General features: G+C 36.3%; 1 protein-coding gene across 1 annotated transcript in view; it reads right to left on the bottom strand.

The window, feature by feature from the left end:
* Positions 1-22,785, bottom strand: part of lrpprc (leucine-rich pentatricopeptide repeat containing) — a 68,425-nt gene that overhangs the window by 35,320 nt on the left and 10,320 nt on the right. The window contains exons 12-23 of the mRNA XM_051126415.1: positions 20,625-20,743; positions 20,449-20,542; positions 18,030-18,099; positions 16,710-16,737; positions 16,559-16,616; positions 14,576-14,682; positions 13,361-13,438; positions 12,898-12,960; positions 12,475-12,588; positions 11,916-12,046; positions 10,296-10,381; positions 2,852-3,059 (exon numbers count right to left, since the gene is read on the bottom strand). Of these exons, the coding sequence (XP_050982372.1) occupies positions 2,852-3,059; positions 10,296-10,381; positions 11,916-12,046; positions 12,475-12,588; positions 12,898-12,960; positions 13,361-13,438; positions 14,576-14,682; positions 16,559-16,616; positions 16,710-16,737; positions 18,030-18,099; positions 20,449-20,542; positions 20,625-20,743 (1,156 nt within the window). The remainder of the gene's footprint in view (positions 1-2,851; positions 3,060-10,295; positions 10,382-11,915; positions 12,047-12,474; positions 12,589-12,897; positions 12,961-13,360; positions 13,439-14,575; positions 14,683-16,558; positions 16,617-16,709; positions 16,738-18,029; positions 18,100-20,448; positions 20,543-20,624; positions 20,744-22,785) is intronic.

The raw sequence follows: 22,785 nt of genomic DNA on the forward strand, positions 1-22,785 counted from the left end.
GAAATTAACATTAATTAAGACATTAAGTATTGTTCATTCTTAGTTCATGTTAACTAATGTAGATAACTAATGTTAACTAATGAACCTTATTGTAAAGTGTCACCCAAAAACCAATAAAAATGACAAAAGCACAAAAACACTGAAACTAGAATTAAAATGAAAACTGAAAATAAATGCTAATTCAAAGTATCAAATAAACCTTAGAACTTCTGCATGTTTTTTTTAGATTTTAACTTATTTGTCTACACTTTCAACAATCAATGGACACAGACTAACATTTTACCATGTTTACATCCATTGTGTAATATTCAACTATTTTCCCAGGATCACAAGCATGAATAAAGAAAAAAAAAAAAAAAAAAAAAAGTATAAAAAAAAAAATAATGGGGCTATCATTCTTTCTGTCTCTAATCAATATAGTCTTTGCATTTTAATATGACTTCTAATACGCCTACAGTATATCATACAGTATCATAGACGAATCAGACAGGTATTACAGAGTTCCTAGCGGAGGCCGTATCCAAACAGGCCTGGCTGCTGTGAGCTCCGAGACGGCTCTCCTTCACTGGAATGTGTGGCTGCCAGTCACAGAGTGTGTGTGTGTGACGTGATGTAAACGTTCACGGTTTATCAGAGTCTCTGCTGAGAGCCGCTCTGATCTCTCCGTATCTGCTCCTTAATGAACCTGAGCTAAATTGGAAACCTTATCGCGCACAAGGCAGCAATTAAAGCCTGCACGTGCCAGTGTGGTTGTGGCACTCGAGTGACAGAAAAACAAACAGTCTCAGAGGGGCACCCAGGAAGCCCGTACGTGTATGTGTGTGTTGACTTTAGCGCTATCAGTGAAGGTGTATTGCCAACCTCAATATCCCACAGCGGGGAGGGGGAAAGGCACTTACGCAGTGCACCGCATGGCCCAGGCAAATCCAGTAATTAGCACAGGGTGCATAATTAACATGCAAATTAGTTGATCTGCTTAAAAGCCGTTCTTACAAATAGACCTGAACGGATGGGGAGGGGGGCAAAAAAGAGGGGCCAAACTTGTGGAAGTTAATTCCTTTTCCCACCATGCTGCATTTTGCTATAAGGCAATGACAGATTATATGAAACGAACAGTGAGACGACAAGCTTAGGGAGGAGTGCAACTCTGCCCTTTACAATCTGACATTGTTATTAACATCAGTCTTCACATTATATACATGTTGTTTCCAAACAAAATTAAGGTTGAACCACTGATGTCACATGGACTATTTTAACAATGCCCTTTCTACCTTTCTAGGCCTTGAATGTGTCAGAAAGCTCTTGGATTTCAAAGATATCTTCATTTGTGTTCCGAAGATAAGCAAAGGTCTCACAGGTTTGGAAAAACATAAAGGTGAGTAATTAACAACAGAATTTTCATTTTTGGGTGAACGATCCCTTTAAGATTAAACTTAACCTTTCAAATTATTTCAAAATTTGCATATACCTTTTACCTTCCCAGTTCAGTTTTGAATCAGTGGAACTTCAGCTTATAAGACATTTATTACTTAAATTTATATTTCAACTTATAATTTAGATTTATTGTATCTGATTTATACTTCCGCCACCAGTTTTGTTAATTAAAAAGAAATTATAGTCTTGAGACATTATTGATGTTTTCTTCTACACCAAAACCTCACTTTTTTTCCCCCTCAAATTTTGGCTACACTATTTTATGATGCCCTTGAGTGCTCTGATTAGTTGCTTGTCATTATGCATAACTTACTTTTATTACTATAGCAAGTACATGTAAAGTGTAGGAAAGACACTTTTCCTCTTATGTACCTCTTTGCTTCAAAACTTCCCCAAATGCAACGAAAGGGTTAAACAGAAACATTGTTAATTAAAGCTGCAAGCAGCATTGAAAGGTCCTCTCACTCGGGCTCAACACCACCTGGTGGCTTTAGGAAAACAGCGAATGGTGAGCACTATGCATTTAAAGTGGTAAATACAGGAGGGATATGTAGAAGTCATTTATATGCACCAAACTTCCTGCTCCCAGCTGGTGGCGCTATGACTATAACTAAATATTGGGATGTAGATGTCTGGCGCAGATTGAACATAGTATGTTTAAGCTAGTGTAAAACATGAAATATCCTGTTGCCAACAGGTGGCGGTATGATTATAACTGAAAATTGACCTTTACATGTCTTCAGGCCAGGACTCTTATCAAACGTGAAGTTTGGGGCAGATCAGATATTGTACAACCGTCACGGACACGCCCTTTAAATTTCCAAATATGTGACTTCCTGTTGGGATTCGCACTTCATACCGGGGTTTTTTTTTGTAGGTACTGGTGTGTTACATGTGTTTACCGAATTTCGAACATGTATGTGAAACATGACTTGAGAAGCACTTCGTTTAAACTTTATAGGTGGCGCTATTGAGTATTTTTGTCACACCCACTTCTGAAACCCATGTCAGATGTCAATTTTCACCATTTTTGGTGTGTGCGCAAAGTTTCATGAGTTTTTGAGCATGTTTAGGCCCTCAAAAATGCGATTAATTTTGGAGAAGATGAAGAAACTCAGCAATTCCAATAGGTTCCTTCTCCAGCACTGACTTGTTCGCTATACTGAGCATCCAATCAGAGTTCTCACTCCCGCCAACGACCCTGACACAGATGCAACATGTCAAATTGGACAAACCGCCACCAACGAGAGCAGACGTGTAGAACACACCAATCAAACAAGCCTGACAGACGCTGGCCGATGGCTGTCCCTCGGCTTGGTGTGTCCTGGCCTTAAGAAGAGTGTGCAGAGCTGTAGGTGCTACATACAGACAGGAACAACACAAAGTTTGGCGTGTTTCCAAAGTTTTACCAACTCACCTCTCTAGATAGCAAGTGATGAGGGGGGAGCAGAGGTTACTGGATGGTTTGGCCAGGCCCAAAGTGAAGATTGTTTCCTGGAGGCGTCGAATAGTGTTGGCATCTCCTTTCATCGCAGCAGTGTTCATCGTAAGGGTGAGCAAACTGATCATGCTGTCCCTTAACTGCACATCCTTCTCCTTCATCTCCTTCAGCATGTCTATCGCCTCTGCAGGACAATACCAGAGAGAGAGGAGAGAAAGACAGAAAAATAGGTGGTCAGGCCTTTTGACTAGCTATCCAGAAACCACTCAATACTTCAACTTCACTATATAGACTTTTTGAACTTTTTGGAGTAGGTTGATAACTGATAATCGAATAACTGATTATAAAAGACTGAAGTTACACAAATTACTGTTTGAACTCTCTAAATGCAACTAGTTACATGGTACGTAACAAATATATGTAATGATTACTTGGCACTCAGGGCGCAGTTTTATAAATCACAAGTGCATACAAAGGTTTAAGCGTCTCGTTGACTGTTCCACAGACTTGTGGAGATTATTTGTATATCTGTGCGCTTAGCCGTCCCCCGATGGGCCGGCGCCAGACGAGAGAGTGCGAGAGAGAGAGCGAGAGAGGGGAAGAGGTGATAAAAGCCCCCTTAGATAATTTCATGTGGGGAAAACAAACCGCTATTAAAACAACATTTTACACCCAGCGGGGATGCAAATGCTGCCGTATAATGCCAATTCGCCGCTAATTACTACTTGCATTTCTAAACGAGACTACAATTACGGAGGCCCCCACAATAGTAGGCTTTTTTTTCACGGTTCCCTGCGAAAGCATGCCGGGAAATTATAGGTGTGCGGCGAGTGCCCGGCGTGAACTCGGCGGGCTCTGGTCGTGGATACGCCGCAGCTCTGCTACCGTAATGGAGGCTTTTTACTGGGCGATGCTCCCATCTGGCAGAGGGGAGAGGGTCCACCTCCACAGCTGCTCTGTCACCAAGCCAGATAATTAAGATGTGTTTACGCGCTGTTTAGAGGCTAGCTAATGGGCTGATACCGATAGGGCCTGTTTGCACTGGCGATACTAATCATCTAGAACCGAGAGAGAGCGACAGAGAGAGAGAATGAGGATACCATCATCACAGCTGTGTGCATGTGGGAGTCAGCGCTGGCCACAGGCAGTCAGGCAAACTCCCAAATTCCCATGACTCACAGCGGTACTGCTGTTCATCTCCGTTTCTTCACAGTACTTAAAGTAGATAAAGTGCTAGCTTTCGTGCCATTAGCGAATTGCAAAAATTACCATTTCTTCAACACTTATTGTCTGCCATTGGTTGATAAACAGTTCCACCCAGAACTCACTTTATTGGTTAAACAATTGCTGCTGTGTCAGGACACTTAAAAAGCAATGTTTTGATAACACTTTCCCTGGAAAGTATGAATTATAAAACGGATAGTCCTTGATTCTGATTGGTTGATCAGCATTCAAAGCTGTTGTAAATTACTCTTCAAACATAAACCTTTGTTTTACTTTTGTGTGTTGCTTTGCAACCACTTTGTTGAAACCACAACTGTTTCTAAGGAACTATATTGTTTAGTGGAAGAATATTGTTTTTATTTATTTCATCACACTTTATTAGCTCTGTTTTATTTTGTGAAAACGTACTACGTATATGGAAAAACCGTTTTATAACAGCAATAAGCCCTGTGAAACCGTGGTTTACTGCGAATTTATAACTGCTAATGGGGTTTTAGCCACAACACGAAGCGGCTTCAATAACGTCCCTTAGCTGTTATAAATTCACTGTAAACCATGGCTTCTTGGGGCTTATTGCTTTATTATATCATAGTTGGATTTAAACATGAGTTTGTTTCCGTAAACACAGTTTAGCACTTTCACCTTAAGACAAGAAAACACATGTACACAAATGCCACTAAAATATCACAGAACAAAATAAAAATGTAATTGATAAAATTAATTACATATATCTTAATATAATTAATATGCTGAATGCTTAGTTTTTATTTTTTAAAATTTTTAAAATGTAATACTTTAATATGCAGAACATATTAACATTATTTTAAACATTTTAAATGAAAATTTTAAAAGTGAAATATGTCATTTCTATCATATTAGTGTCACCAAACACAACTGCAATTATATTGAATAATTCATACAAGTTTCTTAAACATTGCCCATCTGCCATTGTAAGATGTTTTTAAGAGAAATTAAATTGGTCAAAAGTGACAGTAAAGACATTTATAATATTACAAAATATTTCCATTTCAAATAAATGTGTGTACATTTATTAATCAAATACTTCCTATTAACAATAAAATTGACCAAAAACTGAAAAAAAAAATAGTTTCCATAGCATTAAGTAACACAACTGTTTTTAACATTGATAAAAAGAAACGTTTCTTGAGCATCAAGTCAGCATATTAGAACATTTTAGGCAAATTACCATTTCTGAAGGATCATGTGACAGTGCAGTTTAGAGTAATAGCTGATGAAAATTCAGATTTGCCATTACAGGAATAAATTATATTGTAGAAACATTTATTTTAAATTGTAATATCAATATTGCTTTTTATACTGTATTTTTGATCTATATTAAGTACAGCCTTAGTGAGGAGAAGAAGAGACATTAAAAATCCTTCAAACTCTCAGTAACTACACAGTATAGTTACAATTGCAACTTACAACTGCATATTAAAGAGATAGTTCACCCAAAAATTAAAATTCTGTGTGTTGCTGTCTATGCAAGGTCAGAAAGCTCTCAAACGTCATCAAAACTATCTTTACCTGTGTTCCGAAGATGAATGAAGGTCTTATTGGTTTGGAACGACCCCAGGGTGAGTAATTAATGACAAAATTTTCATTTTTGGATGAACTCTACCTTTAAAATGTGAATTTAAGTAGGGAAAAAAAAATCCTTCCTACAGTGTTTTGACAATAACTAGGACCTCAAGTATGGAAAGTAATGGTATGCCTATGGAAATATACAATGTAGGCCGACCTACAGCAACACAGTTCACTTCAGTCTCCACACACACACTCAGAAAGAGACAGCCAGCTTGTTTTAGCCCACAAATTCCAATCTGTCACTTCATCACCCTGCAATTTTTGTCCTGTTGTTATGCAAATCCAGCGCAGCGCTCCGTACTGTCAGGAAAAGTGATGAGCCAAAAGGAACAGTGAAGCGGGGAACAGGAGGTTCAGCAGGGTCATGCTGAGTTTTTAAGAGGCTGCTTTTGTATGATAAAGCTCTGTTCACTTATCTACTCAGTCACGCTGTTATTCGGGCACAGATCTCATCCTTTACTGCTTTTTTAATTTTTGAGGATTGTTTTATCAAGATCCCAGCAGTCAGCCCATTTAAATAGAGGCTTGTCATTTAAGAAGCGCTCTTGTCTAAAAAGTGCCACATGTTATGTGTTAACAGCTGGATATGAATTGAAGCAATGGAGGTTAAGTGGATCGCCGGAGGGCGTCGTGACAGCGATACCCACGAGGGGATTAGAACTAACAACCTCTTGATTCTTAGGCCGTCGCTCTAGGCACTCAACCATGTACTTTTCTTATAGCCCAGGGCTTTACAAGCATTGTTGTACACAGCACACTGATGCATTACAACATTTAAGCCATATAAAATGAGGTTATGCGCTAAAGCTGGATGAAAGTCATGCCGAAAGGGACGCATTTGCTTTAATGCACCTCTAAGTGTTATACTCAAGTACTTGCCAATAAAAAACACTTGCTTGGATCTCCTATTCATTTTCTCAGTGGAGGAATCAGCTCTTACATTCAAAACAGACCTACCATAAACAGAGGTTAAAGGGACAGTTCACCCAAAAATGAAAATTCTGTCAGTAATTACTCACCCTCATGTCGTTCCAAAACCGTAAGACCTTCGTTCATCATCGGAACACAGATTAGGATATTTTTGAAGAAATCCGAGAGCTTTCTGACTCTGCATTGACAGCAATGCAACAGACACGTTTAAGGCACAGAAAGGTAGTAAGAAAATCAACAGAACAGTCCATGTGACATCAGTGGTTCAACCTTAATTTTATGAAGCACAAAGTAAACAAAAATAACAACTTTATTAATCAATTACTCTTCCATGTCAGTCTTCAACACTTTGACAAGAGTACCACCACCATATGTGTGGTGCTGCTAACGCAGGAACCAGCGTTCTGATGTAAAACATCCATCTTTCTTAGTTCATCATCTGTATATTCTTGTTCAAATATGTAAGGCAGGGCTGTGCCATGGTACTCTTGTGAACGTGTATCAAAGACTGACAAGGAAAAGAAGAAATTGTTAAATAAAGTCGTTATTTTTGTATTTTTGTTTAAAGACGTTTATTTTTTGTATTCTTGTACCTTCATAAAATTACAACTGAATCACTGATGTATCATGGACTATTTTAATGATGTCCTTACTACCTTTTTTGGCCTTGAACGTGTCAGTTGCAATGCTGTCTATACAGGGTCAGAAAGCTTTTGGATTGTATCAAAAATATCTTAATTTGTGTTCTGAAGATGAATGAAGGTCTTACGGGTTTGGAAAGACATAAGGATGAGTAATTAATGACACAATTTTCATTTTTGGGTGAACTATCACTTTAAAGTTGCATACAAACAGTTTATGATGAGATTTCAACTGAAAGTAATCAGTCACTTTTGTACAACAGTGGAAGAAATCGTGAGCGTTGAGTTCAGATCATTACACATGGTGAGTAAGCAGCCTTTAAAGGAGAAGTTCACTTCCAGAACAAAAATTCACAGATAATTTACTCACCCCCTTGTCATCCAAAATGTTCATGTCTTTCTTTCTTCAGTCATAAAGAAATTATGTTTCTTGAGGAAAACCTTTCAGAATTTTTCTCAGTATAGTGGACTTCTATGGTGCCCTCAAGTTTAAACTTCCAAAATGTTTCAAAATCTTCATAAAAGTAGTCTGAGCCAAATCTTCAAATGGCTCTAAACAATCCCAGCCAAGGAAGAAGGGTCTTATCTAGCACAACGATAGTCTATTCTATAAAAAAAACCTGACAATTTACATACTTTTTAACCTCAAAAGCTCATCTAGTCTAGCTCTGAATGAACTCTGTGAATTCCGGTTCATTACAGTTAGGGTATGTCGAAAAAAATCCCATCTTATTTTTTCCCAACTTCAAAATCATCCTACATCCTACACCTTTACATTTACTTCTGCAGCGACGTAGGGCGATTTTGAAGTTGGAAGAGAAAATGAGATGGGAGGTTTTCGACGATTGGTTATTTTCTAAAAAAAAAAAAAAAGAAAAAAAAAAGAAAAAAAAAAGAATTTATATACTTTTTAAATCTCAAATGCTCGTCTTGTGTTCTAGACAGTTAGGGTATGTTGAAAAACTCCCATCTCATTTTCTCTTCCAACTTCAAAATCGTCCTACATCGCTGCAGAAGTAAATCTAAAGGGCGTTTGATCTTCTTTGCATGTTCACTTTGTAAACACTGGGTTGGTACTTCTGAATCGATGTAGGACGATTTTGAAGTTGGAGGAGAAAATAAGATGGGATTTCGACATACCCTAACTGTAATGAAATGGAATTCACAGAGTTCATTCAGAGCTAAACTAGATGAGCTTTTGAGGTTAAAAAGTATGTAAATTGTCTTTTTTTTTTTTTTTTTAGAAAATAACCAATCGTTTTGCTAGATGAGACTTCGGCAAGGATCGTTTAGAGCCCTTTGAAGCTGCATTTAAACCGCATTTTGGAAGTTCAAACTCACGGGCACCATAGAAGTCCACTATATGGAGAGAAATCCTGAAATGTTTTCCTCAAAAAACAATCTTTACGACTGAAGAAAGAAAGACAAGAGGGTGAGTAAATCATCTGTAAATTTTTGTTCTGGAAGTGAACTTCTCCTTTAAATGAAGCTGCTGCCATTGTAGAGCAAGATATTTTGATCCACTGAATTTTTCGGCAATAAGCACAAAGGAAGATGTGTAGGTTTCAGAACACACCATAAGAAATGGTATAAAAATGATAAGCAGAATAGTTCGGGAACGTCACAGCACAATGTGTCATGACACTGAGGTGTGTAAACTTTTGCACAGCACTAGGACTTTCTGATGAACATGTCCTGAGGTTACGGATGAACGAGCAAGACAGACTTCTGAGTCCCAAATGAAGCCCCTCAGACCACTCTCTGGTCATACGGCGCACGGTTCACACATCGCTGGACCACAAACAGCAACCGAGCTGAACTTCAACCATATGAGAAAGCTCCGTGACGGCAGACAGCTCAAATTCTTCCCTTCTGACAGAACCACTAATCACACCCAATCAGCTGCTGGAGGTAAATGGGCCCGAATGGACGGCTAGCGGCGAAGCATCCCGGCCCACTGTCTGATACCACACACACTGAGGTAAACAAATATCACACAGCCCATTAGTCCTCCAGCTCATTCCACGGCCTTCTGCCAGCCTGTGAACCGGCAACAGCGTTTTACGAACTCCGTAACAAATGTAAGGACACAAGAGGGGGGTAAAAAACAGACGGAGGAAGGAACAAGAGGGTTTCAAACAAAAACAAGGCCATTAAAAGCCAGGCCAGCCGGTGCGCTGAGGTGCCACGAGTCATGATCTTCCAGCGGATCGGGTTGCGGCGGTGATGCGGGCAGGCTGGGGCGTTGAGGTGTGTTAATGTGAATGACAAGCTCCAAGCGCACACCGGCGGGCTAATGGCCACCGGCTCGCTCTGATGGACACACATATACATACACACACACTTCCCTCATCACACACTTTCGCCTGAATTCACATGCAAATGTGCGTGTGTGTGTGAAATACTCAAGCACTTTCCCCGACATGATATGCCATTAGTATCAGGACGGATTTCGGTAATTCTGTTAAAGTGCAGCCGGTCCTGTAATTTTCCCTCGCTCGGTGACAGGATGAGTCCGAGCGAGAGGGAGGGGGCAGCCAAAGAGTGACACGCATCGTGAAAAGAGAGACGGAGCGTGTATTTTCACCATCACTGTGTGCACAAAGCAAAGAGGAAACACTTTTATTGTAATTGCGTCTTACATGAGCATGGAGAAATCCACCGTGGAATTCAGATAATGGCTGATTAATGTCCCCGCGAGGACAGACAGGTGTCTCGGACCTCACTCTCGCACGGAGACACGGCTCGCACGGCCGCTCGCGCTGAACTGCGCCTTTAAGAAACTAATTAAGCGAGTGGCAAGCTTTTGATAGTGCCGTGATAAGTAATAGAAATGCTCATTGGTACCTTGACGTCCTAAGTGGTTTAAAAAGTGAGGCAAGGCACATCTAATGTGACGGCCCACTTTATTTGTGACAAACTAAACTAAATTATTTCATTAATCCGGGATGGTGAAAATAAGAGGGCATCTGTAATTATTTCAGATAAGGGTCTGAGGTTTTCACATGGCCACTAACCTTCCAGCTTGCCGTGTTTGGATAGGACTCGGACCAAGGCCACATACTTCTGAGCATCCAGCGCTACCTCAGAGTCCTTGCGAGCCCTGAATGAAGAAACAGTAAACACAGGTTGACAAATGAATTTTTCATTTGTCACATTCTTCGTGCTCTGAATGTGGATGGCTCACTTGAAAATTAAACTGTCATTATTTGCTCACCCTGCTCAGGTTGTTCCAAATCCATTTGAAATCATTTAATTTGTGAAAGAAATAAAGTCATTTTTTAAACAAATATCCTTGCCACTTTAAAGTAAATAAGGACTGTCAAGCTGCAAACTGACCAAAGAGCACCACAAAAATGGTTCAAATGACTGTTATAGGATAGCAATTTTGTCTGACCAAAAAAAACCCAAACAAAATTGAAATCATTATTCACTGATCATTTTGACATTTCCTCTACTTGGCATGTTATTGAGCGATCGTAAGAAAAGTATAGATGTGAATGTATCATTCTATGAAGCTAGATCTCAAAGGATTAATTCACTTCTGAACGTTCATTTTTTTTTTTGGTCTTTTTTTTTTCTTCACTCAAAAAGAAATTAAGGTTTTTGAGGAAAACTTTTCTTTTCTCTATACAGTGGACTTCAATGGCGATCAGCAAATTAAAGGTCCAAACTGCAGTTTCAACGCAGCTTCAAAGGGCTCTACATGATCCCAGCTGAGGAATAAGGGTCTTATCAAGCAAAACAATCAGTCATTTTCTAAAAAAAAATAAAAATGTATATACTTTTTAACCACAAATACTCATCTTGCACTAGCACTGTGATGCACATCTACGACTTTACGCATTACATCATTTTGGAAAGGTCACAACTCGTACACAGTTCTTTGTCTGTGCACTTTGGTTCAAAAAGGTAGTGTAAGGCGAAAAACTCCATCTCCTTTTGCTCCTCCAACTTCAAAATTGTCTGACGTTGTTTTACCTTTTTTGTAAAGGGCGTTTGATTTTCTTTGCACGTTCGCTTTGTAAAGCACACTGCTGGGTCGGTACTTCCGCCTACGTCACGTGCAACCTTTCCAACGTGACTACACAATGCATTAAGTTGTACATCGCAGAGCTAGTGCGAGATGAGCATTTGTGGTTAAAAAGTATAGCTTTTTTTTTTTAAAGAAAATGACAGATTCTTTCACTAGATAAGAAAAATCCTGGAATGTTTTCCTCAAAATCTTACTTTCTTTTTGACTAAAGAAAGAAAGAAATGAACATCTTGGATGGCATGGGCTGAGTAAATTATCAGGAAACTTTAAGTCAGTGTGAAACTGAAATTATGTTTTTTTTGTTGTTTGTTTGTTTTTTTTGGAATATTGCACGTCATCAGTGAAGAGATGTTGCTATCAGAAGGTGGAACACAGCCGTACGGACTACTTTTATGTTGGTTTTGCTTCCTTTTGAAGCTTGAATACTCCATCTTTACTCATTGTTTGGAAAAAGTGACCAGAATGTTCTTTAGAATGTGTAACAAGGAAAGGTGTTGCAAATATGGAACGATATGATGGTGAGCAAATGATGACATTTTAATTACTTTACAGCAAAACAAGGATGTTTGCATGATGGTGATGATGTGTACATCCAACTTACAATTCTATCTTTAGCTTGAGGGCTTCCTCAGCATTGTCATGGCGGCAGCACAGGTTGATGAGCATGGCATACGCTGCAGGGGTCATATCGGATTCATACTGAGTTTTAAGCTCCAGAGCTCGCTCCAGTTTCTGATGACAGACAAAGTTATGAGTAAAATCAGCTACACACGTATATACACTAATACTGGCAAATGGTTTTGAATAATGACTAGTGACAGACCAACAACCACCTTATTTTACAATGTGGAACCATGATATTTTCTGTAAATGTGCAGGACTTTATTAGCCACTATAGGTAATAAAGTAGAATAATACAATTATTTGCGCTACCAATTTGCATCATCAAGTAGCATAATGGAGTTTTTGTGAACAGCTAAAATAACTGGAAACGGCTGATGCAGGAAGCCTTCTACGTTCAAAATAAAATCTTCTCTTGCGTTTAAAATAAAGTGCATAACTGGTTCAATCAAATCAGTTGACCACTATACCAATGACTATTAAAACCAATCAGAACCCTAAATATACTGTACTGTATTTATGAGAGCAGTAGACCTCACCTCCTCGGCACACAGGACAGTGATTACTTTTTTGAGGGTGGAACTTGCTGGCTTGCCCTCAGCTTTTAGCTCTGCCAGGGACTTCTCCAGGAATGAAAGTTTGCCCTCCAAACCCTGACAAAAATATAAGGTTATTTGACTGACAAAGTGCATGGACTGAGCACTTTTGGTAAAAAAAAATAAATAAAATAAATAAATAAATAAAAATAAAATAATAATAAAAATAATTATAATTATATATATATATATATATATATATATATATATATATATATATATATATATATATATATATATATATATATATATATATATATATATATATATATATATATATATATATACACATATATATATATATATATATACATATATATACATATATATATATATATATATATATATAAACAAACAAACACTTACTCTAAGCAGTGTAGCATCATTATCCAAGCCGTTTTCCTTTTTATCCACAAGAGCAAGGACATCCTGAAAGATAAAATATAAACTGCTCTATTAACTGTACTATTACAGATCCAAATAAAATTATTAAAAACAGATTTGTAAAGTTTCTGAAGATAATATTAGTGGTGTTTGCCCATGCAAAAATCTCTATGATGCCAGGTTGTTGCTATGCATTTACTAGGGTTTGGTTGCAAGGACGCTGCTAATTAAGTTTCTCCTTTATAGGAGTCTATGGGGTTTTTGGCCATTTTGCTGTCTGCAAATAAATTTATTTTACTTAGAAGAGTAACAGCACACCTCTAATGTTGAATTTTGGTATCATTCATAGCTGAAGGCTGAATGGTGTGGGAACGGTGTCAAAATAATATCCCCAAGTATAGTCAAATAATATTTGCCTTTGCAAACACCACTAATCATAAAATACCTTAACAAGCTCTGGAACTTGGTAAGACTCCAAAATGTTCCTGATTCCTCTAAAGATGTTTGGCGAGATGCTGATATTCTGAAAGCAGAGAAATTATGAACTCCAACTAACTACTCAACAAGAAAATTTAAAAAAAAAAAAAAATTATAAAAAATATATTCACACTCATTCATTTGTTCCAAAACGGTCTCTAGCTTTGCTTCACAGCTTCCGTATTTAGGTACGTTTGTATAATTATAATTTGATCACTAATGTATTTTGAAGAATGTTACATTTAACAGCAAACAGATGCAGAATTACACTTTTCTTGTTCTTTGTGTTTTTTTTTTTTTTTTAGGTAGTTTTTACTTTTTGCAAGCTAAAAATTCAGCACACTAGCATACTGATATTTGATCAAAAATACAGCAAAACATTTTTAGCTTTATTTTTTTCAAGTTATTACTTCAGTCTTCATTGTCACATGATCCTCAAAAATCAATCTAATACGCTTATTTGTTGTTTTGTTTAGTTTTTTTGGCTGCCTAATATTGTGATTTTTTTTTTTTTTTAATATTATTTATCAAAACTTATTTGCCAGACAAATGTAAATACACAAAAAATTACAATAAATTAGTTGTTTGTTTGTTTTTTTTAATTAAAAATGGAGTTCAGAAAATTAATGGAAAACACAGAATTTGGTAAAAATGAAACAAAATTTAAGAAACGTAAAAAATTTCATAGGGCCTGTAATTTATGTTAAACTTTTAATAAATTGCTGTTAAATTGCTAAACATTCTGCGCACTAGCTCAGCATACCGACATTTGATCCATACAGCCAAAATACAGTAAATAACAGTAATACCGTAAAATAGTTTTCCATTTTAAAATTCATTGCTGTTATAGAAAAAAGGTTACATTTTCACCTTTACTTGAGTCATTACTTCAGTCTTCATTGTCACATGACCATGAAAAATTACTCTATTATGGTCGTTTTATTTATTTTTTGGCTGCTTTATATTTTTGTGAATCATAATATATTTTTTCTCTGGATTTACTGATGTTCAAAACAACAGCTTTATGTAAAAGAGATCTTTTATATTTTATAAATGTCCTTTACTGTCACTTATGATCAATTTTAAGCTTACTTGCTGAATTAAAAAAAAAAAAAAAAAAAAAAACTCATTGACCCCAAACTGAACTGTTCGTGACACTTTGCTTGAATGTTTTCAAACATACCATGTTCTTAAGCAGGCCGAAGTACTCTCTAAGCTGCTCTTCTTTGGAGTGCACCTCTGTCTCATTCATGGAATCAGTCAGGTTGTAAAGGAAGTAGGCCACATTTTCTGCGAAAAAAGGAGAGAAAAACCAATTTGACACTTCCTGCTTTCTATAAATACGTTATAAAGTCACAAAGGGTGCTTCAGCAGGACCAGAACAACAAAAATATTGCAATCCAGCAAATAAGCTTTTAAACCGTGTGTGTGTGTTATGCTGACACAGTCAGCTTTGCTGCAGACTTGACTGAAGTCTGTTTTAACAAGTGGCTGGCAGCTGACAGCCTCACGCACACATTTGCGTTGTGCACGGTGATGGGATGAGACAGAGAGACCGTCTCCATCGCTCCCACCTGCTCGGACACCAGCGCCGAGGCCAGCTCCAGTGCAGCGAGACGACAAACACTCGCAGAAGCTCTGTTAACTCAGCGCAGAGTCAGCAAGCACACAGCACTCATGTAAACATGCACACGACTACTATTCAGACTGCATCAGACACACACACTTAATGCAAAGTACGGCTGTCAGGATAAACTCCATCACTGCCAGTGGACCTACAGACCTCTGCGTACACATACACATACACAATACTGTCAGTGAAACCAGCTCAGAGAACATATGATTTGATGCACAAGAAATTATACTGGCTATCAGCTAGGATTATTAGGGCCCTATGATTTGATGCAGAAAACGTGGACGGAATCAGAGAACCAAGTCATAAAAATGGAATTTAATTGTATAACACAGAATTTCATGGAATTTGCCAAATTTTGGATGAACAAATCAAAAGCAGGTCACTACACTTAAATCAAAAATATTAAGCTTTAAAATGCTATTTAAATATGAATCCTGCATGTTCTGCATGTCTCTGTGTGAATGAATGGCACACTGGCGATTTAGTTTACTACACACATACTAAAGCATGCGTGACGCTTGTCGTGTTGTCATATATGAGTACATGGACACATAATCCCTAGAACTGCTCTGAGTCACTTTATGAGCATTTACCATTTGTTGTGAGAAAAACCAAAAATACCGTCATATCATATACAAACAGAAATTTGAAAGGTCTACACAGCGACCAGTCAAAATAAAAGTTTGGCTTAACTTGAAGAAACTGTAACAGAAATATATTACTTAATGTAAAGATAAAACTACTACTACTACTAGTAATGAAATTATTATCGAAACACTATTTGTAAGGAATATTGACCAGAAAAGCTATTTATCAAAACTTATGTACCAGAAGAATTTAAAAATAATAATAATAATAATAATAATAATAATAATAATAAAATAATAAAACATATTATTATTATTTTTAATAAAAATCTATTATTTATAGATGCTTTTTTTTTTATTTAATGAAACCATTAAAATGGAATTCAGAAAATTAAATGGAACACAGATTTAGGTATAAATAAAAATAATTTTGAGAAAAAAAAGCATAATTTTTTTTAACTTCTACAAAATTGCTGTTAAATTATGTAAGTTTCATGAATTCAATTAATCAGAGATGATTTTTGATTAATAAAATGTACTTTAACCATTAAAACAGAGTTTAGAAAAATTAAAACAGGAAAAAAAAAAATCCAGAGAACTAAAAACAGAAAAAAATTAATTTGGAAAAACATAAAAATGGAATTTGAGGGGAAAAAAAAACTGATTTCATAGGGCCCTATATTATTATAAATATATATATTGTACATTTTTAAAAAAAAATTATAATGCCATGCTGCAGTTCATTAAAACCTATTTTTAAACACCATTTTTTAAATAATATAATTTCATGAAAAAAAGGGGGGGGGATGGGGGCTAGGGTTCCCCTTCTACAAAATTTGAAACAAAAAAAACAAAAAAAAAAAAACAAGTTAAATACATAAATATGAACAGGCAAATACAGAACGTTAAAAGGCAGGAAAAACAGTACAAACAAGCAACTTACCAGAAGTTTCAGGGTCAGCACTATTGAACCGAGGATCTTTATAGAGAAGCTCTGTGATCTGTAACAGCAGACGAAGACGTCACTTTAACAAAAGGTCCTTTTCATTTGTTTTCTCATCATCTTTCTTAAAATAACTTAGTTTCTCTCTTACCTTTGCCATTAGCTCCACATTGTGAAACCTGTAGGGGGCAGTAGAAGACCAGAGATGATTTTCATACAGACACGGACAAAAAAAAAATGCAGTGCAACTTTCAAACTAACTATTTCTATATAACACCTGCCAGAGAGTGATTTCAAGATCAAGTACAGATTTGGTGTGACAAGGCTTTGTTTGTCCACTCAGAGCATACAGCTTCTCACACTTTTTGACCAATGAATCTTCATGATTTCTTTCCATAATTTTTCGTTTATTACCTTACCTAGTCTATACCTAATGATTTTTTAAATAATGACAGAGACTGCACTCAAAAAGCAAATTAAATATGTTACAGCTGAGAATAACTGGAAAATAATTCTATAAAAATATCTAAAATTTGTACAATGTTTTAATCAGCATATATATTGTATGATTATACTGTTTTGAATACATTTAAAAAAATAATATTATGCTCATCATGCAATATCATCAATTTATTTGAAATACATCTAAAAAACTCTTTCTAGAGCCTCAGTGGTTACAGATATACACAAAAATTTTCAGTCCAACAACACACTGAGAAATCAAGATGCAGCGCTGGTAGGGAGTGTTGACGGCGGACAGCAGGGAGACGAGGAAGGAAAAAAGATTCAACATTGTTTAATGATTAAATTATCTCCTGACCTTGATTATTACAAGAGCAGGTCGCTAAGGAGACAGGGCCCCGACAACCCCCTCTACCCTTCTGACAACCCCAATTACAAACCTGACATCCATCGCTGCCGGCAACCTCCCTGCTCGGCTTTCACATCTAAATGCTTTGCTAAATACAGAGGACAGCAGCATCTGCTGCCCTACGGCCTCTGCGCTCAAATCAGAGTTAAAAACAGAGCTGGTCCTTAACTATTGCGCATGATGGGATTGATTTGAGATCCAAGCTGACTGAGTGCACTAAGTGATACCATAAGAAAATGATGTGATAAATGAAATACCATGACAGGTTTATGAGTATGTGTGAGAAATGAGGTGATCGTCTGGGGGGAATTAGGCACAAAATAAACACTGACAGCCAAGCTGATGGCTCAAATGGCCATGCCAGTCCTTGCATCTCACCATCAGTGGCAGTCGGGATTGTTAGTAGTCTTTCAGCATCGGACAGCGAGGCGTCAGAAGCAAAGCAACAAAGAGGACAAACTCTATTTGCATTCTTCCCATGCTGTAATTGGGCTAGAGATGACTGCGTCCATATGCATGAGGTGACGAATGAGTGGCTGTCTAGCCAAAAGGCAGAAAATTCTACTAGTGCACACACACATAGTTTGTTTCATTACTTACCCTCTGAATCCAGAGATCAGACTGGCTCTGAAAGCACTCAGGTCAATGCTTGGAAGAGCAGGTGAAGACACTGCAAGAGTGCGAATGTGATGAATGTCATGAAAACAAACATTTCAGCTGATTTATTATCTTTTTTGAACATTGTTACTAAAGCTCATGTTGACTCGTTAGATCTTTTGGCCAACTTTCTGGGTTAAAACAAAAAGAATTCCAGTTTTAAAACCCATTTTGAATTCCTACATGCTGACTAAGGCTGCATTTATTTGATCAAAAATACAGAAAAACAATAATAGTTTTACATATTCGTACAATTTCTATTCTATTTTATGTTTTAAAATGTCTTTTTTTTATATTTGAAAGCTGAATTTTCCACAGTCATTCCTCAGTGTATGTTTTTAGTACATGATCTTTCAGAAAACACTTCAATCATCAATTATTAATAACGGTTCTTCTTATCAATGAAAAGTGTTTTTGAAAAACAAATTATGAAAGAAAGCAAGAAAGCAAGAAAGAAATGTATACAAGTATATAATGTTATTGTTTTTTTAAAGAGGTCATTGGATGCCCATTTTCCACAAGTTGATTTGATTCTTTAGGGTCTTAATGAAAAATCTATAATATACTTTGGTTAAAAATTCTCAATGGTTGTGTAAAACAACAACAACGTTGCCAAAATAAGCTCTGCAAAAATCATCTCATTCTGGTCGAGGTTGCTTTAAATGCAAATGAGCTCTGCTCACCCCACCCCTCTCTTCTCTCTGTGGAGTGACGAGCCTGTTTACTTTAGCCGCATTTAGCCGCGTTTAGCCACTAAACTTTCTAACTAGCACATTATTAGTAAAGGCGATCGCAAAGATTCATTAAAAAACCCTTATACTCACTTCTGCTGTAAGTGAAGCTGGATCATGAATGATTTGCGCGAACAAAGACGGATATATGTAGATCAGGAGGTGCATTCCCTTCACAAACAAACGTAATCCACTGCATCTTCAGCGGCTCAGATGTCGGGAGTAAATGACGACCACTATGTTCATTATTACATCCAGCAACACAACACCTCAATCGCTCAATCAGAGATATTCTTGTCTAACTTACATCCCTGCTCCGGCATCAAAACAAACAGGGCGGACTGTTACAGCTGATCTGAGGTAAAACGCTCATGTCAGTCAACTATCGTGGGAGCGGCCTCTGTCGGTGTGACACCACAACTCATCTGAGAATGACTCGATTTGAAGAAGGGAATATTATTTTTACAGATTAATTAAAAACCACTGCATGGATTTTTATCATTATAGGGCAGATTTGTATTTACACTGCCAACACACATTAACGTTCACACAACATGTAAAAGTCAACTTAGCATCCGATGACCCCTTTAAATACATTTTTTATGCTCATCAAGGCTGTATCTATTAGATCAAAAATACAGAAAAAAAATAATGTTGTGAAATGTTATTGCAATTGAAAATAACAAAAATAACATGTTCTACTTTCATATACTTTTAAATACAATTTACTCCTGTGAAGTAAAGCTGAACTGTCCGCACATTACTGTAGTCACTCTCAGTGTCACATGATCCTTTAGAAATAATTTTAATATGCTGATTTATTAGCAATGTTGAAAACATCTTAATTTTTGGGACCTGTAATACTTTTTTTCATGATTCTTTGATAAAATGTTTAAAAGAAAAGTGTTTATTCCAAATATAAATTTTGTGTTATAATATACACTACTAATTAAAAGTTTGGGGTTAGTAAATCTTTTCTTTTTTTTTTTTTTTTAATTAATACTTTTAGTCAGCAAGACTGTGTTAAATGGCAAAAAAAAGTGATAGTACAGACTTATATTGTTTTAAAAGATTACAATTTTAAACAAATGTTGTTCTTTTCAACTTTTTATTCATTAAAGATATTCATCACAGCTTCCATAAAAATAAACATTGATAATAAATCAGCATATTATGTTGATTTCTTAAGAATCATGTGACACTGAAGACGGGAGTAATTATGCTGAAAATTCAGCACTGCATCACAGAAATAAATTATATTTTAAAGTATAATAAAATAGGAAGCCTATATATATATAAACCTATAGAGAGAGAGAGAGAGAAATATAGACAGACAGACAGACAGACAGACAGATGTATAGATATTCACTTGCTAATCACTTAAAAGGCCTAATGGGCATGTAGCTGCTTGGTAGAGTGGATGTTTGAGTGCTACGTATGTGAAGTCCTGATGGACGGCAATTAGTCTCCAAGTGATGAGCGCTATCATACAGGGTACATCTAAAAAAAAAAAAAATCTATCCACAGAGTTGTGTCTGTGATAATATATAACATATACACATGAGAAATATGGGCAAAGAGTGGTTGTGATAAAGGAAAAGAGGTCAATTTTCATGAAAGCTAATGCTTACTCAGAGAGAACAGCTCTGCGAGGTTTCCACGTGATGCTTCTGTTCGTAATTCCGCCGCAATCAAAACATTGGCGTCCACGTCAATACCTGCCTCCTGCAATTATCAACCCAAGTTAGACAGTGTTTCAGAACGGTCACATAAACCAACAAGCCACACACATAACCAGTACAATTACCTTAAGAGAAGTGCGGGCACTGTCCACTGATGGGAAAGACGGCAGGATATAGATACTAAAAGTATCAACATCTGACGCGACACCCAGTTCTTGCATGGCTTTCAGAGCTTGCAGAGTACCTAAAGGAAACAAAAAATGTTTTATTCAAATATGTTCATCTTAAAATGTAATTCATAACATACAAAAGTTGCATCTGCTGCACCAAAATTCAAAGATGGAGGACTGGATGTCTATGGAGCCAAACAAGGCCTTCAAGTTCTCAAGAAACCTTAAATGTGACAAATAGGATACTCTATGGTCTTGTCATACATGTGATAAGCAAAGTATAAAAAGAGGAAAACCTGCTTTTTACCCTATTCAATATGGCTATAATAATAACAACAACAACAACAACAACAACAATAAGAATATATTTATAATAATAATAATTATTATTATTATTATTATTAGTAGTAGTAGTAGTAGTAATAATAATAGCAATCATATTTTATAAATATAAAATTAAATTTTCTAATTTATATTTTAACATTTAAATGAATATAAAAATTAAAATCAATATAAAACTAAAAAGTAAGACAAATACAATTTAAATAAAATTAAAAATTAAAAATTACTATTACTAATACTGTTTCAACAGTTTCAAGAACGATTCTTAGTTTAAATTTGGGAAGATGATTTAAATGTGTATTGTCCCAGATACAGCAAAATCAGCATTTTTTCAAAACATGATGGTCATATTTCTCAGTTTGAAAAATGTAGATGCAAAAACAACAAATGGAAAAAAAAAATAAAAAAAATAAAAAATAAAAAAAACACACCCCACCATCACGCTTGTTGATTCAATTCACCCATTTAAATTTGAAAAAACTGCATCAATATAAAATTAAAAGGTAAAAAAAATTAAATGTAAATAAACAAATATTACTATCACTAATACTATTGTATTGTAAAAAAAAAAAAAAAAAAAAAAAAAAATAATAATAATAATAATAATAAATACATAAAATAAAAGGAAAAAAAATAAAAAAACAGTAGCATTTAATAACCACATGAAAAACTTAAAGTTTCTCTTTTGCTGACAAGTGTTTCAAGAACGATTCTTAGTATAAATCTGGGAAGACGATATGAGCATGTTTTGTCTCAGATTTGGCAAATTCAGCATTTCCTTTAAAACCTCAGGTTGGAAAATGTAGATGTAAAAACAATAAATAAATTAAAAAATAAATAAAAAACAACATCCCACCATCATACCAGTTCATTCAAAGTACCCAATTCAAGCAATAACTTAAATATTAAAAAAAAAGAAAAAAAAAAAAGAAAAAAAAAAAAAAAAACACACACACAACACAACTTGGTTTCACAAGCACAAGACTAATGCTGTACTGATTCTGAGATTTTTTTTTCTTTTCTGAGCAACATGATTTAGGCCTAAAGCCCAAGGGTATTTACAATTCACTGAACCAGGTCTTAAATCAAAAGCATTAATAAACAAACGAAATAAAATACTCGGATAATTAGAATTATCACATCAGTCATCCAGTGGCATGACCTGGAGGAACCCCTCCTTCAGGCTGAGGATTCAGGCCTGTACCCGGCTCTCCAGCAGGGCCCTTCACTCCCGCCTAAAGCACCACATGCATATGGAACAGTCTCTCGACCTACTCGGGCAAACGTTTGTGTGTGGGAACACGTGAACCAGCGATTTGTGTTCTGTTTACTCTTCACCTTGGTGCTTAGCACTCAGTATCGCAATGCTCAGGGGACACCTACACACCTGAATAAAAGATAAGAGCGGCTTTTATCTGCCATTAAACCTGCATCTGGCACCACGAGCGACTGGCAACCGGTGCGCGAGAGCATTAGCCAGGTAAAGCACCTGAAGTCTCCATCCATCCATCCCATCTCTCCATTTCATTCTCATCTGTGCATCTTTCTCCATTCATCCTTTCTTGCAACTCAGTAGCTCTTTGCTTTCATGCAACGTAAACAGTCGTCCAGACACTCTTCTCAATGGAGCCTGAGAGCCGTCTGGCTATTCATTCTTTCATTTTTATGAGAGGAACACACCTGTTTTGCTCTTAAATAATCCATTGATCCATTTGTCAGCCATAAAAGTTGGCTCAGACAGCGCTGGCTGATAGGTAGCATGTGAATGGGGAAA

This window comes from Labeo rohita, chromosome 13 (genome assembly GCF_022985175.1).
Source record: "Labeo rohita strain BAU-BD-2019 chromosome 13, IGBB_LRoh.1.0, whole genome shotgun sequence".
NCBI classification, from domain to species: Eukaryota; Metazoa; Chordata; class Actinopteri; order Cypriniformes; family Cyprinidae; genus Labeo; species Labeo rohita.